This window comes from Drosophila takahashii, chromosome 3R, assembly GCF_030179915.1.
Source record: "Drosophila takahashii strain IR98-3 E-12201 chromosome 3R, DtakHiC1v2, whole genome shotgun sequence".
Taxonomy (NCBI): Eukaryota; Metazoa; Arthropoda; class Insecta; order Diptera; family Drosophilidae; genus Drosophila; species Drosophila takahashii.
In genome coordinates, this window is record NC_091681.1 from 17,462,228 (window position 1) to 17,490,083 (window position 27,856).

A 27,856-nucleotide genomic window follows, 5' to 3' on the forward strand; every position below is an offset into this window, starting at 1 on the left:
TGCATTGTTCTGTGGCGAGGGACAGATGCTGAGAATATTACAGCAGTATAGGCACTTTTGCACATCGAGGATAACCAGTTTTCCACCGCACTTGTGGGCCCACGATTCGTATTTAATTAAAATTTTCAGCCATGACATGGCGCACAGCATTTAAAGTGTAAATCGGTTATGCACCACGACAATCCGACTGAGCCGCAGCACACAGCACACACAGAAAATAATATTTATTTGTCATCCATCCGAGGAGAGCCAGAGTTGACCCCATGGCAGTGCCGACAAAAGAATCAATTGGGTTCATCGAAACAGTACGCCCGGATTGTGTGGGGCCAGGACAGAGCACAATAAATAAACACATAAGTCGCCCCATGAAGAGTGTCCTTTGGAGCGTGTTTACACAACTTTAATTGTAGCCCATAACAAGTATACTCGAGCTGTTTTCCACAATAGTTGTTCGGCCGCCCGACCGCATTTTTGTGAAAATTTTTAATTGAACAGGAACTAAAGCGCTTTGCATATTCTAATTCGTTGGCATGTGTAACTTTAGATACTGGCTCTTCAGCATTAGAAAAAAGGGGATTTTTTTGTTAGCACTGTGGACAAAAAGTTCTTATTATTATGCACTTTTACTGTTTATTTTAAAAAATATTTAAACCTTTTATTTTTGGTTTCCTGTTCTTGTACAACTGGGCGAATACTTAATATTTGATACCAATTTACGGTAATGGCCTCATAATAAATAAATAATTTAATAATAACATAACTAAATAATGTTTTTAAGCTGTAGTTTCTATTTATTTACTTTTTTAGAAACTTTTTTAATAAATATGCCGAAATTCAGGCTATTATCATATGGCCATAACGATAAAGATATTCCTTGCTCAAATTCTGGACTTTTAAACTATATTTTCTCAGTGCCGCCCGCTGGTGATCCTGGGGTGAACCCGGTGATGGGTTCAAAGCGACTCGGCTCTGCTTTTGTCCGGCTCTTTGCTGGCTCGTTAGGTGCAGACAAGGACCCGCAGAGAATGAGAATGACCGGAAAGCATGCATGTGTGGGCGCTTTGGCTTTAAAATCTGGACATGGACATGGCCACTCAGGGTCCCAGAATCCAGAGGACCGAGTTATTTGTTGTCGCATTCCCTCTAATGGGGGAGAACGGAAAAAAATGAATTGGCCGCTTTGAAAAGTGAAAGTTTGTCGCTCATAAACTGGAAGAGTAATCTGAAATGTCTGCGCGTAATGACCGGGACAATATGCGAGCTGCTCCGCCGGACTTATTAAAGTTCGAGGATGGAATGGGGTAATAAGAATGCCTTGCCTAAAAATCCGAAGAACTCTTCATCTTCATTTTCAGTTCATTTTCATCTTCGTCAGGGAGCTTTGTGCGAGTTGTTGGCCGTTAAACTGGTTGTCTAGACCGTAAGTAAATTTATGGCTCTGATTAATATCTTTATTGTGTCAGATTATGATTGACTAGGCGGCAGGCCGCACGATTTATTGATGGAGCGCCCGACCCGCCCATCCAGCATCCAGTATCCCGCCACTAAGAGCTCCTCACAAAAGAATCTCGATCTCCGGCTATGATGATGAATGAGGAGGGCGGTTCGTAGTGGCGAAACCCCGAAGGCAAGCCCTTTGTTACGGTTTCCTGCCAACAGGCGGTATGGAATTACATGGGCTCTGGCTAAGCGGTATTCAATGGGTAAATATCCATTTGATATATGAGCCGAAACCACATGACAACTTCAATCTTAGACCCATAGTGCCTCTCATACATCTCATTAGGCAGGTGAAGGGGCGTTGACAACTTGGCTTTGAATTTTTCAGTGCCCGACACTTCTTGGCTTTCCCTTGAATTTATTTGCCTGCTTTCAAAGAGCCATTAATAATTCTGTTTGGCCATAATATCCGACAGAGCTCTTAAATTTTTGTCCCAGTTTTAAGTTGATTTATTTTGTGGTACTAATCCGCACCACTCCCCATTCACTCCACGTGCCAATTTACCACAGGATAAGCCCTTGCTCGCCACTCCCTGCACATTCGTTTCAATCCGAACTTCCTAGCCTACAAAGCCTCCTTTACTAATGGACCTCCGGCGACACTTGGCCAGGTGCAAACTGAAAGGCTTTGTTGGCAGGTGCAAGTGCAGCCAGCTGCTGAATTTACACTGAGCAAAAAAGCTTACTTATTGAAGAAAAATCTATTTAAAGCTTTATTATTATTATTTCCTTTATTTAAAAATGATATTAGTACACATCGGAATATATACAAAACAATATAATTAAAATACGAATCTAAGGGAATTTATATAAGATATACTTATTTTTCAAATAATCAAAATTAGTTTAGGGTTAAAGTCTAATTTTTAAATTTAGAGAAACATTTATCGTTAATGAAAGTTCGCTAGGAATCGAGTGTTTAGAATAATTTTACAATATAATCCGATGTCTTCTTAAAATTTTCTGAGATGCAGAGATAGAAATTATATAACTACTGAGGCCCTGGTAATAATCTTAGACATGAATATTTAAATCTTATACATTAAATATTAAACAATTGCTTTTTCAGTGCGAAAGCAACAGAATGCCTGGCAATCTGTAAAAAAGAATGTCGCAAAGAGCACGAACAGATTGCCTGGAAACGCTGAATGAGGAAAAGCTGAGATGCTGCCTGTTTTTCCGATTTTCCCTTTGACCCCTGATACCTGACACCGCCGCCTGTGTAGATTGTGTAGAATGCAGATGAAGGTGAGTGTTACTGGCATGCATTGTGTACTGGTATAGGAGAAAAAAAGCACACAGATAAAAGGATTTTGCTGTAATGTTGGCAACATTCTTTATTTATTCACATTATTTTGCTGGTGGCTCAACACTTAACACTTAATTTATGAGAGCGATGCGGTTGCCATCGCAAAAAAAAGATACAGGGCGTGGCATTTTTCGTCACGACACTTTGCTGCCTCATTATCCTGGGCTTTATGCCTGGCATAAATCGTCTGGACCTCGGCCATTCGTTCTATTCGCCTTTTTATGGCCAACTTGGCCCGAATTTGCATGCAAATCGCTGGACTTTTTTCTGGCTTATTTACAGATCGAAAAGTTTATTGCGCTAACTAAACACACGATGCGATGCCTAACTAAGCATAACTCTAGCTATCAGCCAGTCGGAATCACTGGGATTTCGGGGAGCCATAGGTCAAGCCGCCCTCGCTGCTGGGATGTGGATCCTCTGTTTTTTGCCTCCGCTTTCGCCAGGGAAATTTCCTCGAACTTCGACCTGCAACCGAAGCCGTTTGACAAGTCTCCGGATCCGGCAGGCTATGGCTTCCACAAAAGGGCGGAGTGGCGGATCCACTGGTCACCTCATCCCGTCGACTTATCACCCTCGTCAGCTTGAGACGAGTGGCAGGTTGACCCACTTCCGATGGGTGGTCGCCACTCTGAGGTGGTGTCACCAGCAGAGCACCACTTTTGGTGGCCAGCAGTGCCCTTTTAGCCCGGCCGGAAGCATAGTGTCTATCCACCACTTCCGCCTCCAGCAGGGAGTTGGCATCGCCCAGAGATGAGAGTTGCGATACCTGAGCCTGCAGCATTCGATGGGGAACTGCAGTTCCCGGCACCACGGGGCCATAGAACTCCTGCTTGCGCATTCGCCGTCCGCCGCCAGCACCACCACCGATGGAAATTCCATTCCCATTTCCGGCTGCCAAGCTATTGCTATTTATCGTCGTGGTTGTGGTGGTGGTGCGAATGCTGTCCTGCAGCGATAACTGGTGGCTCGCATCGCGGCAGCGGAACTGCACCACTCGGTAGGATCCATAGGGCTCCAGGGCGTTGTTGTTAACACTGCAACTGGCCGGCTGCAGGCGCATCGAGCCATTCTGCCGCAGCAACGCACTGTAGTTGTGCTGGTGGTGCTGACTCTGCTGGTGGTGGTGGTTCCTGGCCAAACCGAACTGCCTGGTAAGAGTAATCTATAGAAGGAGAACAAGTAATAAATTCAGTTTATTATTCATTCTAGTTTATGAAGTAATATATAAAAAGTGTAATATATGATTATTTTTAATAAGATAACCCGTTAACCAGTACCAGTTTTTTTTAGTATAACCTAAAATTTTATTAAACGTCGATTAACCAACTTAATGTCAATAATACGTTGAGGAATTTAATATTTTGAGGAACAAATGACATGAATGCTTAACAGAATGGTAATTAACAATTTTATATAACAAGAACATATAGCAAATAATTTACTTTACAAAAAAATAATAATATAATATTTGCTTTAAACATTTATTGTAATCGTCCTTTCTATGATTTAAATACTTTGTAACTGCTACAAATGAATGTTAATAGATTGCGCAAAAATTACAATACATTTTTTACAAACACTTTTGCACCTTAATTTTAAAAAAGAAAATATGTGAAATATTTATTTATAATAATATTTTGTGTAATTTTGTTTTCTGTCAATTTAAAAAATACATGTAGGTAGTGGAAACTTAAAAAGTCTAGTTAAGATTTATAGTTTCAAGAATTTAGTTTATAGACCCTATTATTTATACATTAATATTTAAAACAGGGTTCAGCCAAGTTAGGGATTCAGTTTTGGACTCACCTTAAAGGCCTCGCGGAACTTGTGACTCATGATGTTGTACAGCAGCGGGTTGATGCAGGTGGAGAGGAAGTAGAGCACACCGGACGTGTAGTCAAGTATCCGGAAGTAATCGTTGAAGGCATCCCGGCTGATGCCGATATTAATCAGATTCAGTCCGTAAACGGCCATCAGGCGCTGCGCATGGAAGGGGGCCCAGCAGAGGAAGAAGGCGACGGCTACAGCTACTGCAAATACGGATAAAGAACGTATTAAATACCCAGGAAAAAGTGGGTTTTGTAACCAGAAGCCTGTATCTTTTATATCCCCCGTAAACGAATAGTTCGGGCAATCATCCCAAGCACTCGTTAGTTAGAAATCCAGGCACTTAAATGCAAAAATTGGTTTTACCCATTGCCAAAACGGTAAATAATTTTGTAACCTAAATAAACATTGAGAATGAGAAAACTGTCTTTTGTTTTTTTACCGCTCCTGCAATCCAAATTAATTTATTATTAAGGTTTTAGGGCTTAATCCGAATTGGCCCATCAATTTCCATTTACTTAACGAAGGGCAATGGTAAACTACAGAATCAATGGGCTGTGGATTTCCAGTTAAAAGCAAAAGTAAATTGGGGTTGGTTTTACAGGGGAATTTCTAATGGAAAAATGCTCTTTGGATTTTAAAAATTTGCCTTGACTTGTACTTAAAATACTCACTGAAATAAGACTTCTTTAAACAAAATTTTGTTGTCTTTAAATTAAACTCATAATTCTCTAAAATATAACACGGTTTAAAATTATAATTTCCCTAATCTAAGTTAATAGAAATGGGTAAGAAAAAGTTAAAAACATTTTTAAACATGGTGTTTGATATACCAACTTTCAAGCAAAAAATTCTTGACTTATTCCAGGTTTTATTTGTATACCCCGCACTCTTCAGCGCATTTAAGTGCCCCGACTTGATTACTTTTGAGGTGCCACCTGGCTTCACCTTTGCTTCATTCGCTAGATGGCCATTTAAGAGCTTTCCACACACACCGATGTTTGCGAAAAATTAACGACACCGCAGAAAAAAGCAAAAACAGAAGCAGGGGCACATTCAACCCACGTGACGCAAGAGCAAATGAAAGGGGCGGAATGGAATCGCCTGTTTGATGTCGCCAACGCAAATATGGTGACAGTAATTTTCAATTTAAGACTTTCGGCGAAAAAGTTTTGACAGGCGATGTTTCTACGGGGTGGGGGCTTGTTGCTGTCTTTAATCAATCAAGCCGCCAACTCAACTCACCTACCCAACATTCTGATGACTCGTCCCTGGGCGTTGAGGCCCCGATTCGCATCGTAGGTCCTTCGCGGCAGCGACTGCAGCAGGCGACTCCTCTTCAGTTTCACGCCGATCAGCACGTAGAGCACACAAATCGCCGTCATGGGTCCGCCGAAGAAGATAAATCCCGAGACGGCGAACACATGGGCATAAAAGTCGTTCTCCATCTGCGTGAATAAAATGAGGGGTATACGAGACTCTATGGATTTTACATTTCATTCCGTCCACCCACCGTGCAGGAGTATCCTTCGTTCTGGTAGACCACCGAGAATTGCATAGCCTGGGGAAGGGCCAGGAGAAAGGCCGCCAGCCAAATGGCAAATATAAATTTAATGGCCCGCGACAATTTTGACATGGTGTGCTGCCTACAAATGACGGAAAGATTAGGCTGCATTATATGTTAAGTATTAAGGGGGGAAGTCGATGTAAATGCTTCCGTTAAGCGTGGGCAGATATGAGATGGAAAATATTATGGCCCAGACTCTGACCATCTATATACAGTTTAAACGCTTTTCTAGAATTTATTATTTACTCTAAATGTGGGTGTAAACAGGAAGGAAGTCGAAGACTTCTCGAGAATATATTTATAGCCTAACTTTTGCTTTCTTTTGATATTCGAGCGCAGCGCTCTGAAGTGTTTAACTTATTTTGAGACAAATGTTCAAAAGCTGAAATGCATAAATTGTGATAATATCAGTTTAAAAGAAAGAAAACTTTTAAAAGATTTCACTCAACCTAGTTTTTTTGACAATAGAAAATATATTTATAGAAACAAAAAAAAAAACAGTTACACTTTAAGGCAAATTACATAAGATTCAGACTAAAATCCCTTTCTGTTGCTAAGCTCGACCTTTTGGTTTCATCAAAGAACCTACTATAAAACGACAACACAGAAATATCATATTATTTCAACCATTTCATTTAAACACTTCTTCAGGGAAAGAAGAACTTTTTGCCCTAACTTTATAATCAGGTTAGGAATGCCATCTTTTAGTCCGTCCCACCCTTTCATGTCTGGTTATTCCTAATGACCCACTCCATGGCATTGTATTCGTTTATTTCGCAAATTTGTGGAAAATGTAAAAGTAAGTTGAAAACTCAAATTGTGTTTATAAAAGCAATAGACGGTTTTTTCAAGAATGGAAATTTAATACGGGTTTGGCAAACATTATACGAAAATCATGAATGGAATGCAGACATTTTCGTTTAGGGAAGTATTTGTATTTTTTGGCTACAGAAAATCCCTACGACCTTTTGTAAAGTTGTAGTAATAATGGTCAGCTTAAAGAAAAGTTACCAATCAAAAATAAAAGGAATTCAAAACTAAATACTTTTTCTATCAGTGTCATACTTTCATTACTAACTATTTCCATAGTTTTTAATGAACTTAGTTCCTCCATTTGCGGAGCTGACTATTAATTAGTGTCAATAAACAAAAGGTAATGCGTTCGCTGGATATCTAAAAATGATGTGAATTTGGTTGTCAAGCCTGACTTATTTTATCATACCACAACCTCTGACTGTTTAATTATGAATAATTATTGTGCCTCTAATTTGTGTTGTATTTGTGAGGTATCATTTTATTGCGTTTGTGACTGACGCTTATCAAGTTTCATTTATCTATTTGTGGTCTGTCCTATTTATGCGATATATGTACACTTTGTTAATGAACACGAGCTAATAATAACACTGAAAGAATTTATAAAATATATTTATGCAGTAAATTTGAAAAACTCACCGAAACGGATGACAGATGGCAATGTATCGCTCTACAGTGAAGGCTGTGATGGTGAGAACTGTTGCATTGGCGGCCATTTCGGAGAGCACACTGCCCATGATGCACATGGCGTCCGTGAAAGGATACATGTCGGGGTACCAAAGGTTGTACAGCTCCTGGGGAATGCCTGCAGGATATGTGGACACACACATTACGCATACGCCCGGTTGGCCTCTGGATAGAAAAGCTCACCTGACACCAATAGTATTAAATCGGAAACGGCCAAATTGAACAAATAGAAATTGGTGGCCGTGTGCATAAAGTTATTGCGCGAAATCACAATGCAGGTGATTAGATTGCCCAACACGCCGGCCACAAAAATGAGGGCATAGCAGACGGTGAAGGCGGTTCGCAGGGTCAGGGACTCGTCGACCGGCGAATCCCCGGCCATTGTGCTCGCATTTGTGCCGTTCGTGGAGCCCAGGAGATTTGAGAGATTCTCGGTCGTTATGTTCAGCAGATGTGCGACATGTGTTAGGAATTTGTCATTCTTCAGCAGCAACAGCTCGGGGCTCTCGCCGGGACTCGGCATTGTGGATTCGCTGGCGATGGAGGCGATGCCGATGGAGAAACTCTGATTGGGACTGGGCGACACATGAGCCATGAATGATTGATTGAGGCCATCATCGTTGCTGTCGTTGGCAATGGTGATGGCGACGCCTTGCAACATGCTAGCTGTCGTCGATTAATTGCGGACTCGATCCACTCCACCGCTTTACCACTCCCTTCGAATAGAAAAACGCCACAGCCACAACCAAATCGGACGCCCACTCGTATCAATGCGTTATTAATACTGTCTGGCGTATCCTTTGCGGCATCCTTTGTGGCACATGGCCGATAAGCAGTCGACGACAGGCCCAAAAATTGCGCACTCGCCTGTGAAGCAAACAACATTAAAAGTCATTAGACTCAAGGATGAATTTAAATTGAATCCCCAGCCAGGCTGACGTAACGATTTTTTTCCAGAACGGCATCAGGTGGCCAAATGACTCGATAAGGAAACTGCGTATTAATCCCGAAATAAAACCACTTGTCTGTCGCCACTTGACAGTTGCCTCTTGGCTCTATTAATGGTAAACATCTGGCCCTGTGCTTGTGCAGAGAAAAAATGACAACTAAAGAGGTCCTAAGTGGTCCTACATTTATTCAAAATGTCTACCGTGTTTTGTATATCATCACAAAGTATTATTAATAAAGTGTTTCAAATATATTAAATAGTATTAATAAAGTTAAGTTTTTAGTCAAGTTTTTGCAACATGACATATTCTTTTAATTGTTTTATATTCTATCTATCAGAATATTATTTAGAATGTGTTAGTTTACGTAAAATATGTTATGCTTCCAAAAATATAAAAAGAAGAACCGTTGCTTTTATTTAGGTTTAAATGATAAATTCCTAAAAATATTATAATATTTTAAATAAATTCATAAATGTTACAAAATAAAAATTTTATCTAAATTCACATTTATTTCCAATGAAACTAGCGAAGATAAATTCAAATTAAATTAACAGAAATTGGAACCTATTGTGATATATTTTTCTCTGTATACCACATGTCACTTGGCACTTGCCTCTATTAATAGTAAACATCTTAAGCTCCAGCAATACAGATTGCTGGCAATCAATACAAATATAGTTGTGAATGAAAAAGTTTTTCTATTTGCTCGGTCTTAGTCGTGATGAGTGAAACGAAACCTGATTGCATGTGTGGGAAAGTTTTACGGGCCCTCAAAAAAAAAGGGAAACTTTGCTACCCCCGACTGTCATTCGGGCGCCATTAGGGATCCCAGCACATGCCGGATTTTAAAGATGCCAGCAAAAATAACATGCGGGGTAATATTTCACTCATTATGCCGCCAACACGTTCTGAATGGGTGTTTCCCCCGGCTGCCAAAAATCAAATTCCGGGGTTAGAAGTCAAGGGCCAAAGGAAAGTATGGGAACGAACACCGAGTCACTGTTAATGCCAAGTTGGATTATTGGCTTGAGGCCATACTCTTGGTTGATGCGTCTAATTAATTATGTTTCCGTTTCGTTAAGCGTTGTGTTCCATTTCTCCTGCTTGAGGCGTTTAAAAAGCCCCAGAAAGTATGCTACGCACTTACAGGGTCCACGAATCTCGAGGGGTCAGAGTCAAGATGACATCTTATTGACGCAAACTAATTGGAAAAATAATTGAATTGCCAGCTCAGGTGTGAAAGTTGATTTAGATATGATTGGGCAGAAAAACCAGAAGCTGGGAATGCGAGTTCTGTTTCTGTTACTGATTCTGATTCTCTGTACAAATGTGCGTCGTCGATCGCAATTATACAATCCAATCAGCCGAGCCAATGCTGCGTGGACCATATTAGGGTTGGAAATTCCATTTCAGTTGGAGAACAAGTTTAAACCGCAATCTAGTTGCAGGTGCCTTAACGTTTTCTAATTAAACTTTGCGGTTTCCAAAGGTAAGCAATTTAGGAGAACGGAAAATTGAATTTTTTAAATTCTGAGAAAACGAGTCCTGAGTAAATTGCCATCGACATGTTGATTCCGACCAAGGCTAGATTAAATAACAAAAGCGTATTTACTTTTGCTGCGCGTATTGCTGCCTTCTTTGTAGTCAAGTCGTATCCTTATTCGTTTTTCTGTCTCACAAGGTGTGTGTCTCCTCTTTTTTTGTTGTATTAAGTTGGGTCCTTTGAGGACTTCCGCGTGGGATTTTTTAACCCTTTTTGTATTCGATAAAACGGAATCACTGAACGGAAAATTAGTTTTGCACTTTGTTAGGCAATCGTTGAGAAATATTTAATTAGCTGCAAATCACTTGGGATTTTTGGGCGATTCTTTTTTTATTTTTATGGATTTTTAATTAAAATAAAAGCACTTTTTATTTTAAATAATTAATTTGCTTTTTTTTGTTTGCTAGCAATTTTTCAATATATTTTTAAATTAACCACTAATTTAATGGATATATTTTTGTTACGGATATTTATTTTTCAGAGCTCGCACGCGTCCGAAGTGAAGGAAAGTCGGTGACAGACTGAGTTGCCTTGCGGCCATCGAGGCAGTTGTGAATGGCTGATGTTAGCCAAATGTTAACTAACAGCAGTTCTTGGCCTTTCGGCTCTCCGTTCTTGTCTGGCGCTCTCGCAAACATTTGGTCTTAATTTCATTCATAAATTCATGCACTTCACCTTGACTGGGGGTCTGTCTCCCTCTCCTCCTGCTTCCCCGTCGCCGTAAGTTATGTCTTACTTGGCGGATGAGTAATGTCGCAGGCAGCTGGTTTTATAGAGCGTGGCCATAGGCGGCAGTCGATCCAATTGAACGGCCTGAAGTTGTGCGCGGGGCTAATTGAAATTGCAAATGGCCCCAAAAGCACTAGTACTTACTTTTAATATTTATTGTCGAAGGCCCGCCCGCCGCCTCAATTGTTTTCACTCTGACCTCAGAGAAGCCACCAGGGCAAGTAAACGAGAAATCAAAGCCGTTTGTACATCATAAAGTATGCGAGTAAATGTGTTTGTTTTGCAGGACATGAGGCCTGATTTTCCCCTTCCCTTCCTCTCCCTCCATGAGGCCAAACCGCATATTAATGTCGGCCCTCGTCCGCAGATTTGTGGATTTGTTTTCATTATCCTCCGTTCGGGTTTTAGCTCGCCTCGGGCCTCGCATTCAATTGAAGCTTCTCTTGTTGTTCTGGTCTTAAAGATGTTTATTTCGAGTGGGTGGAGTAGCCAAGGATGCCTCGCTGAAGAGTTTTCAGTCCAATTTGGCATGGTTGTCTGGTCGCGGTAAATATGCACAGTTGCTGGAGCGTGACCACAATCTGGGTTTCGGGGCTTTCTTAAGAGCCTTTGGATATTAAGGAAATGCCTGCGGGCGGGACAAACGATTTTATGTCGTAATTCTTCTTACACGAGTAGCCACAGTGTGAATTAAGCCGCACGAATTACGTTCTTCTTTATCTCTTCAATCGAAAAAAATTCTCGAATTTTTTTAACTTAATATTAAACAAAATATGCAAATTTGTAAAATATTATTTTGGTAGTTAAACATATTCTATAAAGCAATTAAATTTCTTTGTCACTTGAATAAAGCTTATATAATTATATAATTAAAATATATATTTCATCTGCGAAATGAAACCTAATTGTGTTTCTCCCAGTACATTAATCACAGCCCCAAACAGAGTTCACCTTTCCACTCACTTTGATCCGTCGTAAATGCGATTAAACGCGCGTTAAATTAATGTTGCCTCAAATAATCACTGTCCGAAATCTGTAAGTCGATTCCCTGGATTATTCATGAGTTCCGGACTAAATAATGAAAGCGTGAGGACAATCAATATTAGTGCTTCGCCCACTGACCTTTACACGTTGCGTATACGCAATGTTGTCCATGCTGGTTAGTGTGTTTCTGTGCCTCTGTGATTCCGAATGATTCAATTGGCCGGTGGATGATGCTGATTAGCATAATGCCTTTTGACACACATGTGGACCACCACCGTAGGGGGCAGAGACAAAAGATTGACCAGATCCTAATCGAAAAGGGTCGACCGCAGCTTCGAGGGCACAGCAGTTGGTCCAAGTTCTATGAAACTGGCCTTGATTTACGACTGGAATGGAAACGACAATGATAATGTTCTGGCCGCAACCAGAGCCACTGATTAGCTCGTTCTGACTTGATGAACGATGCCGAAATGAGGACACTGCAAATGCGGCTTAGAGCACTTTTGAATGCGTCATGTTATTTTAGATGTGGCTAATTAAGTGCAATTAAACTAAATGCTGGTGTCCTTGGCCTTTTGCCTTCCCAAGGATCCCGAGCATTGAACTGTCGCCCCGGAGGAAAGTATCCCTTTACGTACTACGAACTATGTACATTTGATAGTCAGAGGACTACGCTTTCAGCTCAACTACTCGCATTACTCATACAACCCGTTGGCCCGAGTTTATGGGAAGTGCGCTACTTTCATGTTGGAAATTGGGCATCTTGGCCGGCAATGGCATGCCGATGAGGGCAATTGCCGGGCTTTTAACCAAATGAACCACGGCCGACACGCACACCTCCGCTTTTTTTTGGTGCGGAATTCAATTATTTGAAAGGCTCTGCAGTGCATGTGGAAGTTTGGCTCCATTCGGCCAATCGAAGGTCACAATTAGCCACGAGCTCTGAAATTTTGTCAACGACTTGTTGAGCGCGTGCGGAGGTTCAATAAATTGGTTTAGCCAAGGCCAAGCAGCGAGATTTTGATACCCTGAAAGATTTGAAAACCTTAATTTACTTATTTCTGCAAGATGAAAATTAATATGTCTTATTAAATAAAAGTTAATACACAATTTGTACTTCTTAAAAAAAATTCATAGAAATTCGATTTTATAACTTTAAAATATGAAACAAATCCTAACAAAATATATTTTTATTCATGATAGGCAATTTGTATTTTAATATAAAAAGATAAAATCAACACAAGGGAAAAATATGACCAATTCAAGAGGCTCCAAGATACAGAAAGAGTTAATTTAAAATATTTTAAATGTCTGGGCCCACATCCACTATCTCGTTCGGCCAGACAGTTTTCATATTTCATTTGTATAAACCCCAACTCGAATGTATGTAATATTGCCTGTACTTAGGTGAAAGTTAGGGAAAGCTTGTCGCTCACTGGCAACGGGTTGGTCGAACTGCAAATTACTTTTGGCCTAGCCTGCCCTCTCTGCGTGCAATAAAACTAAATGAATTGGAAACTTGCACAAAAATTCAACTAAACTGCTGACGAGGATGCCGCCGTCGCCTGATGACAGAGTCCTGGCCAAAATGGAAAGGCAACGGCAATGGCAAAGGCTAAACTTCAAAATGCCAAACAAGAGCTCGACTCAAAAGACGCCCCGAATCTGATGTCATGGCCAGTGTTCATAAAGAGCAAAGCAAACGAAAATCTACCCCACTTTCCCATTTCCCTTGGCCATTTTTTCCCGGCTTTCGTCAACAATTGGCAGCCAAAGTTTTGACTGGGGATTCCTTTGCAGCACGTGCTCCGTATTTGCCCTGCCTTTGAATTCATGAGACTCTCGTTCAAGAGATTAGGAGGGAAATGGAGAAGGGCCCCTGACAAAGAAAGGCCAACCCAGACCCTCTATTTGATCCCTACCTCCCCTTCCTCCAACATTTCGCTGTTTGTTTAGGACTTTGTTTTGATTAAGTGCCAAAAAATTGTTTCGTATTATTTACATAAAAATTGAGAAATTGAATGCATGCAATGGACTTGATTTGTTTGCCCCGCAATTCGATTTTCTATGCTCCACGTACATATCGCCATCGAATAGATACTGCTACATTTGTTTGCTCTTAATATCGCACTAGCCGCTGGGATAGGAAAATACACATTTTATGAGCCGCAAAGCTCTGATAGATTTGCCCGCACATGGCCATAAAAGTTGGGCCCCGGGGGACTAATAAAATCTCCCTTTGACTGATCATAAAACCACGGCTTCATGTTCGGGGCTCAACGGCGTACAAAGTGGTTTCACAAATTAATTTTAAGCAATTTAGTTGTCCTCGATGTTGTGTTCCTGGAAAGAAAATATATCAGAGGAAAAGTGCAATAAACTGTGTAGGTTACAAGCTATATTGATGCGTTCCAGGAAAACAATATAACCAAATATTTTTTCTTTTATATATATTTATATTTACTTAAATATTAAAATAAATAAACAAGTATATATTTCAACGTCTTTAACGAATATTTTGATTACTGTTATTAGTGATTACACGGTGTTAACTAAATTTTTGAAGTTTCAACTTTATTGTTTCACTTTGTATATTAGTAATTAATTTATTTAATGTGCAGTTTTCAATGCCAACATTGACTAGACTTAAATTAATTGTAAATAATAAAAAAGGAAGATTTTCCTCAATGGGAAAAAATAGTATATTAATTTCCACCCATATTAGACTTCGGAAACTGGGGTAATTTTTATAAATTTCTTTTTTAGTTCTTTGAGTGACCACTTCACCTTTGTCGAGCTGCCTTGACTTAAATTGATTGTGGTTGCGGGCTTAGTGGAGGTTTAAGTGGGCGGCAAGGTCGCCATTTGCATTGTCCTTTGGCTCTGTTAACATAATAATCAAACAATTTGCCGCCCTGGCCAAATTAATACGCCACTAAATAAGATAAACTGCATGGTGCTCCAGTATTATTTGCATTTTTATTACCCTTTTGCCGGGGGACCCTAGACCCTTCATATAAGACCGAAAACTCCCCTAAGCGCCGGCGCAGAGAGTACACAAGTGACGAAAAGCAACCGGTAGTTGTTCGCTGCCGACGTCGACTGCGACGCCAGCACCTCTGTTGCGTTGCTGTTAACGGCAATGGCCCGAACGGGCTTTGTTGCCAAGATTTTTTGGCCAAAAAACACAGTCAGTCGGATGCTGCGGCCCGTTGCTGTAGCCGCCGTCGTCGCTCTTGGTTTTTTGAATTGTTGATGGTTTTTCGAAGACGCACAAAACGAGAAAACGGGAAAACCATCAATTTACGCGTGCCCCCAGTCATAATTTTTGGGTTCCGAGAACCATTCTGCGTACCAGAATTAATCAGTGCCAAACGCAAATAGTTAAAGCCATTAACTGTGAGTGTGAGTGTGCGTGTTAAATTAACCCCGAACGTCTCGTGGTCATTAATCAACATTTAGCACATGGTAAAAACTGATTAGCTGTATTGCAATAAAATGTCAGTGAAATAAAACCAAAAAAAACACCAGAGAAAGTGAGTGAAAGAAGAGAGAGGGGAGGAAAGTGGGAGGTACAAAGTGCAATGCTCGCAAATGCGAGAATACAAAGTGACAAAATCAAAACAGTTCAAAGCCATAAAAAATAAATGCATTCCGAAAAATGTGGCAGGCATCGTTTGATAAATTTAAATTAAACGTGTTTTAAATGCACAAACGATAGCCAGCAGCCGAGGGCAGCGAAAAATATAATTAATTGCCATTAGGCGGAATGAAAAGCCCCGAAACAGGAGCGATGAAACAGTTGTAAACAAGTTGAAAATAAATAAGGCATTATCGGGGCCCCAAGATCTCCAGATTGCCAGTGAAATCCATTGACCCGAAACACTAATGGTGCGGAATCTATAATAATGTATGCAAAGCAACTTCGCAAAAAAGATGGAAAATAATAATAAACCAAATACGAGACTCACACTTTATGGGCATGGGCGGGTGCATAATTTTCGGTGGGATGCTACACGGCCGATCATCATTGGACACTCAGATATCAGACCTCAGACATCGGACATCGGACACCGAAACGAAAACAGAAAAATGAAAAAATGAAAACCAGTTTGATTGAATATACAATATAATAAAACCAAATTCGACAGCATTCTTTGGCCGTGCATATATTGTAGAAACTTTTTTATGATAATGATAATGAAAACGGCCAAAAACGGTCAACAGCGGTCAGCACAGCAACAATAACGAAATACAGCCGCCACAATGAGAATAACAGCAGCCGAGAACACTCATCATCTGAATGGAATAAAACTATGTTAATGTTATTAAGTCACCCGGTGTCCAATGGGAACTTTATCTTCCTCTTTATCATCCCCACCACCTGACCTTGAGTTTCGGGCGCGTTTAATTTGTTTGCCACCAGGTGTTTTGAGAGGTCTGGGTCTGAGCTAGCGTCCTCTGAGCCTTGTAGCAACATCCTTAAATTCATCCCGTGTACACAAATATTTTGACTAAATGCCACTTAGCAATTCAAATTAATTTTCAGCCTCCACTTGCCCTGAGCCTGGTCTCTCGCCTAGGACACCTGACTGCCGCCTGCCAGCTTCCCAGGATGCCAGGTAAACAGGACACAAACACACTTTAAGACACGTCCTTTGTGGGGTGGACCTAAACCAGCTAAAACGTTTATTAAAATTCACAAAACAAATGGGGCAAATAATTTATGTAAATGTTGTGAACTAGGGTAAACTCGAAGCAATTTAGCTAACGAATTCAGAATAACTTAATATGACATGTTATTAAATGTTCATGAACGACAGTTTTGTTTATTATTTATATATATAAATTGATTTTTATTTACTTATTTAAACGGGCATTTTGATATTGACAAATCAAAGCAATTTTGTTGACTTTTAGTGAATAAACATCATATATTTTATAACCATAACTGGGACCAAGAACTGGAATATAACAATTTTACTGCACCGTAATGAAAACAATTTTATTCAAAAGTAGAAAAAGTTCTTATTTAAATAAAAATTTTTAAAGCACATTATAAAACTGGAAACACCTATTTTTGTGTGCAAATTTCTTCGCTTTTTTTTAAATAGGTAAAATATGTATGTGTAGGGTCTTAAGGAAGATTTGTTTTCTCTTGTTTTTCTTATGTAATATAAAAGACTCTCCTTAATAGAATGTCTCCGTAAAGCATAGGTCCACCCCACTGCACACATCCGCACACAAAATTTAATCCCACACTCATGACAACAGATTGTAAGTGGAGTGGCACTGGCCTAAGTCAAAATTGATGAGCCCCCGTAAGGGGCATTATGAGAACATTATTTGAGAGCAAGAGCTTCGATTGAGAATACATAAGCGGGGATCTGGAATTCCCGGAGAAATTCGAAATTAATAGTGCGCACACACTGGAGGACACAAAAGAACACAATCTCCCGAACTGACACACACACACACCACCCATGGCAGTCAAAATGCTGCCCAGTAACAGTTCCGGTCTCCTGGCAACCGATCTGCAACTGTTTCACAATGAGAAATTCCTTTTGAATCTGACCCAAGTGCTGAACATCTCGGCGGACAACTTGACCAGCCTGCTGCAGGGTCTGGAGCCGGAGGAGCTGCTGCCCACGGTGACCCCGATGACCCCGCTCTCCCTGCTGGCCACCCTCAGTGTGGGCTACGCCCTCATCTTCATCGCCGGCGTTCTGGGCAATCTCATCACCTGCATCGTCATCTCGCGGAACAACTTTATGCACACGGCCACCAATTTCTACCTATTTAATCTGGCCATTTCCGACATGATCTTGTTATGCTCCGGTGAGTATAAAATATTATTTTCATATTGCGCACATAACAAGTTTGTTCGGTTCAATAGCGCAAATATCAAAAAGAATTGAAACATTAAATACTAAATATAAACTTTGAAATTATGTTGATGCTCTCGATATAAACAAGAAAGTCGAGAGCCCCTACTGTGAGATATTCGATGCTTATCAGGCTTCCTTATAGCCTTTAGATATATTTTAAAAAGGCAATACAAATACTTTCAGCATTATATCATTTTTAGGAATATATTTTTAAAGTATTTAAAGTACATTTTAATATTTATTTTTAATTTATAATTTCTTTAGTATGAAAATATTTGTATATTTATCCGCACATTTTCGTTGAGTTATTCAGTTATTCCTTTGATTATTTTTCTGTACCATCTCTAGGAATGCCCCAGGACCTGTATAACCTTTGGCACCCGGACAATTATCCCTTCAGCGACAGCATCTGCATATTGGAGAGCGTTCTCTCGGAAACGGCGGCCAATGCGACCGTCCTGACCATTACCGCCTTCACCGTCGAGCGATACATTGCCATTTGTCATCCGTTCAGGTGAGTAGGCATCCATTCCAACCGAAAACCCACTGCCCATTTCAATTTTCCCCCGAAAAAAAGGCCTAATTGGTACTGCTTTTGAAACAGGCAGCACACGATGTCCAAGTTGTCACGGGCCGTAAAGTTCATATTTGCCATCTGGATTGCCGCCCTTTTGCTGGCCCTGCCCCAAGCCATTCAGTTCTCCGTGGTGATGCAGGGCATGGGATCATCGTGCACGGTGCGTATGATTGATGGAGAACCTTTAATCGTATTTTCCGGTAGAGGAAGGAGCTACCTGGTTAATTGATTGAGCCCTTTAGCATGAATTCTATGAGAACCTTAGCTATGCAGCAATTACTTTCAAAAAAATAATTAAATCCATTAAGAGAGGTATAAAAAATGTTTATGCGTCAGTTTAGTATAGTTATTTGAGAGCTTCTATTACCTGCCAATTACTTTCTCTGATTAAATAACTTACATAAATTTAGGTGGCATTTTTCATAATGACAATGGGTAAAATTATTTAAACCATAAACAAATCACCTTTAAAATGTTATGAGTTTTCCCCCAAAAGCAAATTGACTTTTATAAATTTACAACCACCTCATGATCAATCAGTGACAATCTTTTACGATGGTTGACTCAATTCAGGGTAATCAAATTTACAGCTTTGGCCTTCCGGCTGTGGCTGTAAGCCAAAAACCATATCGCTTCGCTTGGTAATAATATGTATGCTCTTTTTTTTTGTGAAATGTCTGCCACAGATGAAAAACGACTTCTTCGCCCATGTGTTTGCTGTGTCGGGCTTCCTGTTCTTCGGCGGACCCATGACGGCCATCTGCGTGCTCTACGTTCTCATCGGGGTGAAGTTGAAGAGGAGCCGACTGCTGCAGGCGCTTCCCAGGCGCTGTTACGATGTGAACCGGGGGATAAGCGCCCAGACCCGAGTCATCCGGATGCTGGGTAAGCAGGATATGAAATATCCGAAATAACTCATGGCTGCACCAGTTCGGTACCATCTAATTCACTTCTTCCAGTGGCCGTGGCCGTGGCATTCTTCATCTGCTGGGCCCCCTTCCACGCCCAGCGACTGATGGCGGTCTACGGCTCCTCCTCGGGCATCGAGTCCCAGTGGTTCAACGACGTGTTCAGCATCCTCGACTACACGTCCGGCGTCCTCTACTTCCTCTCCACCTGCATCAACCCACTGCTCTACAACATCATGAGCCACAAGTTTCGTGAGGCCTTCAAGGTGAGCTTGCCCCCTGGAAATTCACTTCGATTGTTTTAATTATAAATAAGAAATGGTTCACGGCTTAAAGGAATGAGATTAAGGCATGGATTTCAAGTGCCTTTAATGGATTTTAAAGAATATTTCACTGACTTTATTAAAAATAGTTTTTTCTTGCTGTTGGAAATGCTTTTATCTTAAGGAACCATACCGCTTTTGTTGCCTGAGTTTATAATTACTTTAAATTCATTTAAGGTAACCTTGGCTAGACACTTTGGAATCGGTGGCAAAAACCAGGGCAGGGGGCTGCCTCACACCTACAGCGCTCTACGGCGAAATCAGACGGGTTCGGTGCGACTGCACACAACGGTAAATACATTGACAAAAATTTAATATTCCTATAAATATCTGTGATTTTAATTTGTAATGTTAAAGTAAATATATCCTACCACAGAACATTTCAATCCATCATACCAATAATACATTTTTACAAAAATGATAAAATATATATGTAGTGTTCAAAATTTGAAAATTAAATTGTTATTCTTTTACATTTTATCACAATCAAACTAAAAATTTATGAGCATGTTTATTATCAGATTTACTTTATTATCAAATTTAATCGATGCTTAGTAATAAATATAATAAATATTATAATTCTACCAATTCTGATCATCCCGACTTCTTAATTCTCACCAACAGGATAGTGTTCGAACCACAATGACTTCCACGGCGACGACGACCACAGGACTAAATGGCTGTGTCAATGGCAATGGGACGGCAACAGGTCCTTCGGCGGTGCGACTGAACCGCGTGTCCTTGGACAGCACCCAGCTGCAGGGTCAGAATCGCAGCAGGCAGGACCTCTTCGACAATCCCCGTCGCACTCTCCAGACGCAAATATCCCAGCTGTCGTCGGTGGGCGATGCCCATTCACTGCTCGAGGAGGATTTGCAGTTTCCCGGGGAGCCACTGCAGCGACAGCCGACCATGTGCTCCATTGACGAGCTCACAGATGACTTGGCCATCTCACGGTCACGCCTTAAACTTACGCGCATCACCCGCCCACCAGGAGTGACGTCGACGGGGGCGGGGGGCGTCAACGGGGGCATGGCAGGGGGCGTGAGCGGTGACGAGTCGAGTGGCAAAGTGAGCAAGGCGAAAGCGAAAGTGCTCAAGAGCTCAAGCGCTCTCAAGGGTCTCAGGGCCAAATTCAATTGGCGTGCCAGACGCAAAGGCAGCCACAAACCGCAGGCTAAGGAGGCGACGGGGGCTGTCGACGACTCCGGCGAAAGGGGGTCCGCCTTTTAGAGGGGATGTCGGATCCCCCCATCTCCCGAAGTCCATTCCAGTGCCACCTACAGACATTACACACACACAACTGTGATATGAGCAGCAAGCGCCTCTCCAGCTTGTTTGTGTTTTACTCTAGACAAATATTCCATGTTGAGGGCAATTAAATAAAATAGTTGTCCTGGCCAATAACTTAGCCAGTAGCTATAGTTCGAATTCTAGTTATAGTACTTAAATACCGCAATAAACTGTGTAGTTCATTCTCAGTTCAAAAGTGAAGTTTTATTGCTGAGGTGGGCTGCCTTATTTGTTAATATTTTGGAAATATTATATAATAAATTCTTTAAGAAAAATACATTTGAAACGAGGGTAAAAATTTAAGAAATAGAGCTATTTAATGTAATTTATCATAATTGTTATTTGTTCTATTTTACTTGGCAATTTTCAACATATTTTAGAGCTACACTCATAGAAATTTTCCGGTAAAATCGCCCTAAAAACAAGGAAAATCGCCCTAAAACGGGGGTCAATGGCGACTAGGCAACAAAATTAGGGCAAATTGCCCTAAAAATACGGGTGAATTTGTCACACATTTAGGGCGATTTTTCGTAGATCTAGGGCGATTTTTCTATTTTCAAAGCTAATTGCCCTAAAAATAGGAAATGAGACCCTTAAACTAAAGGCAGTTTCCTTTAAATCCAGGGCGATTTTTCTGGACTTATAGGCGAATTGCCCTGGAAATCGGAAAAAATACCTTTAAACTAAAGGCAGATTTTCATAAATCTAGGGTGTTTTTCTGGATTTTAGGGCAAATTGCCTTAGAAATATGAAAAAATATCCTGAAACTAAAGGCAGATTTTCATAAATTTAGGGCGTTTTTCTGGATTTATAGGCGAATTGCCCTAAAAAAAGCAAAGTGCTCCCCAAAATTTCCCGGTTTTTTTTTTATAAATAAAAATACGATTTCATTATATTTTTTTTGTTTTTTTTTTATATTTTTGTTTGTTGTTATTTACACAATTTCTAATTATATACATTTACATACTTTTCTACTTATTCTTATTGCTAAAAGAACTACATCGATCGTAAAAATAATGTTTTGGCTTAATGTATTTTTTGGTCTTTAGGTTGTGTGCTTCCGCCGGAGGGAATTTTAGGTCTTTTAAGGTTTATTACAATAAGTACTGATTATCAAATTTTACTTCTAATTGAATGCATAGAAATAATATTTTTTTTTGGAATGAACAGATTGTTTCTTTAAAATAGTTACAGTTTTAAGGTTTTATAATCCTCCAAGAGTTCGGATAAAGCTTTACCTTTCTTATCAGACTCTAAATGAATTTCATAAAACATTTTTTGGATAAATGTCGTGGTTTAAAACAAAAAATATTTTGAAGCACACATCAATACTTTTCAATAAGGTTCGCATTCTATAAAAAAACCTCTGATAGGTAAACTGGAAATTCACCAAGGTCAAAAAGGGCTTGTTCCCACGTTGCAGCTGAATGGTTGCAGTTTCGGCTTTCCGGATTAGCAATTTTCCGTCAATGCCTTTAGATGTGTTTGCAGTTCCCCAACAGTAGCCTTCCAAACCAAGAAACGGCTTCGCGGGTCCGCAATGGTGTGCTTCGCGTTCTTGCTTCCGCCGTCCTTCTTTGTCATTGCTGTCGCACCAACACTGAATGGATCGCAAGCCAAATTAAAGTTGATTGTATCTCTATTAAATAAAAACAGTCTATTTATTGAATGAGAAAAGAAAAAGAGAAAAAGCACAGACCTTAAGCGTGGCTTTCCAAAGATTTGAGCAGTTTTATTCCCTTACTTTCGCTTTTAAAAAGTGCGAAAAGTGGTTTGCGGAAGCTGGATCTCAAAGACGTTCTCAATCTAAAACAAGAAAAAAAATTGTTAGAAATTAATATAAAAATGCACTACTAACAGTCAGAATTTTCATTTAGCCTGCGATTGCGTTTGCTGCTACTTCTGGAAAAAAAGAAGCAACAAAAGCAAATTTCGGTTACTGACGAAATGACGCAATAGAAATTTGGGGGTTATTTTGGCATATGCTCTTGTGAATGCGATTTGTCCGGTGCATAAATACAGATTTCTTGTAAATATATACATATGTATGTGTGTATTCTGTTGCATCATCTTTTTAACTCAAGCATTATTTACATATACACATACATATATGTATACTCTTATTAATGATCTTACTTTGTTTTGCCACACTTCCAAAACTTCCGCTTCTGGACCGTCTAGTTGAACAGGAATTTCTCCTCGTAGCTGCTTCCAGTCAATTTTTTTAAAGTTTCAGCTGCATTTTCCTTTGTTACAGATATGTAAATTCAATTAGTTATTAATATCCAAATTGCACAATTATATGTATGTATATACTCACCAGAAAACAGAGAAAGAATCGCCTCCCAAGTCCTTTAATAGCGTTTACATTTTTCACTTTTTCACAAACAAAAGGTTTCACAAACACGTCTTTCGCCGCCAAGCGTCCGAAAAATTATGACAAAGTCTAGACAATGCAACTCTTTCTACCCCCACCCTTGCCACTGCAACGGACGAAAAGTAGCAAAGAAGAAGAAAAAGGGTGGACTTCTCTAAAGTCAAATGCGCTCAGCATCAAAATTCATAAAAAAAGGTCCGCCCTAATATACACACACATTCACTTGTTTTGACCTGTCAACCACACACACATACACACATGTATTACATATGTATCCATTAATTGCGTCTTAAAATTTCGTTTGACTCTTCCTTGTTTTTAGGGCAATTTCAGAACATTTTTTTTGCTATTTTGTTCAACGTTTTAGGGCGATTTCGCCCTAAAAAGAAGGAATTACTTTTGGAGTCGACTCATGAAAATTCGCCCTCAAAAACAGGGCAAATTGGCCTTTTTGGAAAAACTAACCCTAAAAAATATTTTCCATGGCGATTTTTCGTAACTTTAGGGCTAGCCACCCGTATAATAAGAAAATTTTTCGTAGTTTTAGGGCGACCTCGGTTTTAGGGCGACTTTTCTAGTATTTAGGTAAAAATTTCTATGAGTGTATCCACAGAAAAACTAATTCAATTGCCATTAATTACATTTACCCTAGTGGATGAAAAGTAATATAACCATAAATATATATTTGGGTGCATATTTCATTTTATAAGTAATGTGGATCAAGCCGAGGCTTATCAAGACGAGGGTTCAACGGGCGACTGGCTAATGACTGTCAGTAAAAAGAGGGCATAGACAAAATCGCACTGCATCATAATCCCGGGCCATTAAGATGTTTATCTAGCGAACAAATTCCCTTTTCGGTCTGAAGTCTAGACGATGGATGAAAACCAAACTCGCGAATAGTCCAATATTCGCTGAAAACTGCTAGGTTCGTGGGAGTGCGAGTGTGTTTGTGTTGCTGACTAATTACCATGCCATAACCAAGTGTCCCCGGGAATTAAGTTTTAATTTCAACGAATGCAATTAGTCAGGCAAACATACCAGACTTTTCGTGAATGCAGCCAGAAATAAATGGCATTAAATTCATAAAGTGCAGCACATGTTGCCAAGATGTGGCTGCCATGAATAAATGAAACCGCAAAAACTTTACTTCATTTTGTACAAAACTTTTAGAATTAATGTTCATTTTCGGTTGCACTTAGGTAAGCACAAGTTGGGTCTTAGTTCACAATTAGCTGGCAAAATATTACTGCAACCGAAAAGCTTATGCAACAACACATCGTTTGTTGGGCTGGCTTAGGTCAAGGGAATCTAGCCCACAAATTGGCTGTTTTCCCTCTGAATGCTTCCAAAATTCGAATTTAAGCCGAAAGCCCTCTCAGTCTTTCCTCATAAAATGCGTCGTTGGAAATTTGTTACATTCTCGGAAAAAATCATTGAAAGACCGATAGAAAATACACAAATTATTGTGGAAATTGTATCAATTAAAAATATAGTTTCTCTCGTAAAATCGTTAGGACCTATATAAGCGTAAAATGTCTAAAATGAATTAGAAAATACTCCAAACTTTAATTTGTAAAAAAAATATTGCAAATCTACATAAAATTCTAAAAAAAACTTTATTTTTATTAAAACTAAAATAGATTTAATACATCTGCTGAATTAATAGACAAACAAATTTGCTCCATATTCTCCTCCTGATATTTAGACAATATTGTCAACTCCTTAATGCCAGATACAAGATGCTAATCCGTTACACACGCCCAGGCGATCCACCTTTTATGGCCGGCGACCGAAACGACTTTCTGCGTCTGTTTGTCTGGGTCGGGACCCTTCTCCATCAATGGGCGCCCATCATTTATGCGACATAAAAGTCAAAGGCTGTCAAATAGTTTCGATGAACTTCATCATTTTTATGCGCACAACAAAAATAGCAAGAGGCCAAAACAGCACACATGGAAACAGAAAAAAAAAGAAAAACTCGTAGATAACCATTACTTTGCAAACCGCACAATAAATTTGAGTGGGTTTCATTTTGTGCAAATTTACTATCACTTGTCTCGATGGATAGTAGACTGAAAGCAATTGAAGCATTCAATTTACGGGGCAGCCTAAAAGCCTTTCGCAGCTCCCGTTTTAAATTCCCCGATGTGCCTTTGTTCATATCACGCATACGCAGTGTGTGCCCCACTCAGGCATTGCGACCGTCATAACGCATAAATATGAAATAAATAAGCAATTCTGTGTGGCTGGGCGGTGGCAGCGAAATAAAGCCAAGCCGATCCCAGTGACTATGCAATAAACTCTCAATTTCATTTATATGTATGAGCCATGTTAGCAATTCAAATGGACGATGTGCCAGATTCACTAAGCCCTATATGGCCCTATATACGTACGTTCGAACACACTTATGAGGTGGGCGTGCCGAAGCAATTAAGCCGTAAAATACTGTTGCCTACTTTCCGCGGCCAACGATTTACGCCGTCCTGCGAATTCCGAAACGGTGGAAAAATTGAATGGAATTTATAAGCTGCAAAATCGCCTGAACGCCAACCACTTAACCCCACTGATTGCTTTGCATAACACTCTATTAATTAGGAGCCTGCCAGGCCAGGCGCACATGTTGCAATTAAGAGAGCAAATTGAGGGGATGCACGAGTATCTTTAATAAGTCCAAACAAGTGAAAATACTGAAAAATCAGACGGAATGACTGGGGTGAGCCTTTATTTCTTATCATAAAATTGTATTTACCTTTTTAAATTTAAATAATTAAATTCAATTGGATTACAATATATTAGAATCTTTGCTGTTTCAGTTTTTTAAAAAATTCTTTTTTTTAATTTTGACGTAGCATTCACTTTTCTATATTTCTTGAATTTTAATTTCATTTTTATGAATATAAAAGGAAGTTAAGTAATCTTTTAATTCTTTCTCAAAAACAAAAGTTATGTTACATGAAAACATGTTAGCTGCATCAGGTTATTTTCGGTTCACCCCAACTCACTCTTATTTGGAATCCAACACATAGCGGGCAGTGCATTTGGCACTTCACTATGACCGACCCCCTTCATCCTCTAGTTCAATAGAACTCCCCTTGATATAGACAAGATGCCTGTGTTGCCGGATCCACTTGGCACGTACGGATTGATGATTCCATTTGCGAATTGTGCCGAGTATATGGTGGTTGATATGTTTGACTTTACGTCCGGGACGGGTGCCTCTACTTTATGTATTTGCTCAGTACAATCCCATACCTTTTCAGCCTTTAACTCTTGCCGGAGATCTGGTTTCTTGGCTTTGTGGGTGTTGTCGCTGCGAAATGGAAATGGCATTGTTTTGCGCATTTCGCACGTAGTTACTCCTCGTGGGAGTGTACTCGTAAAAGCGAATTTCATCGGATCCGAAAGGGGAAAGGAGCTCAATATGGTTGGATTGCCTAAACACCAACTAAGCTGCAATTCAATCGCTGACTTGTCTTTTCCCGGGCGACGCCTTTATTGCTAAATCACTTACTCCTCCTTCCGGAATAGAGAAACCGACAAATTTATATTGTTTTTGGATAAAATTCAATTGTCTATGCATAGAAAATTACCTTATTAATATTACCCGTAGTAAATGCACTCTTCAATACAGACTGACTAATGAATTTCTTAATTTTTTTAAACATCCTCTTCATTTACAAATTTATAACCACTCCCCGAAACCCAAATCAGAGCAACAAGAAATTATTCAATACTCAGTAAAAACAGTAAAAATCGCTTTCAAAACTAGTTTTCTGATAAAATCAGAAATTCGTTAAAATACGTTTTTAAAAGCTTTCGATGTTGAACAGCGAACTCTGAAGTAAAGTAAATAATTCTTAACAAAACGCCAAAAACAGCTCATCAAACGGCACGAGCTATCAATTATTCATACATATACTTCTTATTTGTATTTAATATATTCGAAACAATTTTTTTAGAGGCGTGCGACCCTGCCGGCAAATCAAAAAGTTCAAATTCGAGCGAAGTAAAAATAGATGGCAGTAGCTATAATTATGATGCATGACACATAAACAAGGGGCTTAAGGTCTGAAACTGTCACCCAATGCATTTTTTATGGAAAGCTTATTTTTATATTTTTAGTTTCAGGTTTACATAAATACAAATTGCGGTTATAGAGTTCCAAGAAGTCGGTATAATTCCATTGACCAATCGCACCGAAATAACCAAGGGCAAATATACGATTCTGGTTTATCTCGGTCCACCATCAATGGTTTCGCAAAATATTAATCAGAACGCCCAAAGAATTTGCCGGCAACCGGTTATCCTAAAGTCTGCATATATTTAGTATTTGATATGATAATCAGTTCTTGATCAGCTTCTTAATTAAACAAGAGTGAATGCAGCTAAATAAAAACAAGAAAGGAAGCTACCTTCGGCCAGCCGAAGCTTATATACCCTTGTAGATAAAAGAATGCTTACTCGGTGCAGTTCCAGGGATTTCAGATTCAGCGTTTCGATTTATTTCAATTTTGTTTTTAAGTAGTCAAGAATCAAAACGCCTACTTCCTACAAAGTTACAATGAATTTTCTTAT

General features: G+C 39.7%; 2 protein-coding genes and 1 long non-coding RNA gene across 9 annotated transcripts; 1 reads left to right on the forward strand and 2 right to left on the reverse strand.

Moving 5' to 3' along the window:
• Positions 1-2,872: 2,872 nt before the first annotated feature.
• Positions 2,873-10,522, reverse strand: PK2-R1 (Pyrokinin 2 receptor 1). 2 transcript variants are annotated; one of them, XM_017149490.3, is made up of 7 exons: positions 10,269-10,522; positions 7,890-8,573; positions 7,659-7,824; positions 6,153-6,285; positions 5,889-6,087; positions 4,619-4,842; positions 2,873-3,974 (listed from the first exon to the last, which is right to left on the reverse strand). In XM_017149490.3, exons 2-7 carry the CDS (start codon positions 8,365-8,367, stop codon positions 3,171-3,173), a joined length of 2,004 nt encoding a protein of 667 aa, XP_017004979.2. In that variant the 5' UTR covers positions 8,368-8,573; positions 10,269-10,522; the 3' UTR covers positions 2,873-3,170. The 2 variants fall into 2 exon arrangements, with proteins under 2 accessions (XP_017004979.2, XP_044249941.1); XM_044394006.2 differs by lacking the exons at positions 6,153-6,285; positions 7,659-7,824; positions 7,890-8,573; positions 10,269-10,522 and having other exon boundaries at positions 5,885-6,028.
• Positions 10,523-15,120: 4,598 nt separating this feature from the next.
• PK2-R2 (Pyrokinin 2 receptor 2) lies at positions 15,121-20,972 on the forward strand. Of its 5 annotated transcripts, none has more exons than XM_070217316.1 (9): positions 15,121-15,448; positions 16,442-16,534; positions 17,187-17,750; positions 18,149-18,314; positions 18,405-18,537; positions 19,064-19,262; positions 19,337-19,551; positions 19,786-19,899; positions 20,233-20,972. In XM_070217316.1, the coding sequence occupies exons 3-9, from the start codon at positions 17,396-17,398 to the stop codon at positions 20,839-20,841; spliced, it is 1,791 nt and encodes a 596-aa protein (XP_070073417.1). In that variant the 5' UTR covers positions 15,121-15,448; positions 16,442-16,534; positions 17,187-17,395; the 3' UTR covers positions 20,842-20,972. The 5 variants fall into 5 exon arrangements, with proteins under 5 accessions (XP_070073417.1, XP_017005089.2, XP_017005088.2 ...); XM_017149600.2 differs by having other exon boundaries at positions 16,462-16,534; positions 17,110-17,750; XM_017149599.2 differs by having other exon boundaries at positions 16,462-16,534.
• Positions 20,973-22,304: 1,332 nt separating this feature from the next.
• LOC108064963 (uncharacterized) lies at positions 22,305-23,877 on the reverse strand. Of its 2 annotated transcripts, none has more exons than XR_001770280.3 (4): positions 23,222-23,877; positions 23,038-23,147; positions 22,601-22,707; positions 22,305-22,540 (listed from the first exon to the last, which is right to left on the reverse strand). It is a non-coding gene; the product is annotated as an uncharacterized lncRNA (long non-coding RNA). The 2 variants fall into 2 exon arrangements; XR_006412360.2 differs by having other exon boundaries at positions 22,601-22,803.
• Positions 23,878-27,856: the final 3,979 nt, after the last annotated feature.

Coding starts and splice junctions, on each gene's coding strand:
- PK2-R1 (XM_017149490.3), bottom strand. CDS start 8,367: ATGTTGCAAGGCGTCGCCATCACCATTGCCAACGACAGCAACGATGAT. Junction 7,825..7,889: donor TTTAATACTATTGGTGTCAG/GTGAGCTTTTCT, acceptor CATATCCTGCAG/GCATTCCCCAGGAGCTGTAC. Junction 4,843..5,888: donor ACGAGTCATCAGAATGTTGG/GTAGGTGAGTTG, acceptor CCGTATTTGCAG/TAGCTGTAGCCGTCGCCTTC.
- PK2-R2 (XM_070217316.1), top strand. CDS start 17,396: ATGGCAGTCAAAATGCTGCCCAGTAACAGTTCCGGTCTCCTGGCAACC. Junction 18,538..19,063: donor GCATGGGATCATCGTGCACG/GTGCGTATGATT, acceptor TGTCTGCCACAG/ATGAAAAACGACTTCTTCGC. Junction 19,263..19,336: donor CCGAGTCATCCGGATGCTGG/GTAAGCAGGATA, acceptor CACTTCTTCCAG/TGGCCGTGGCCGTGGCATTC.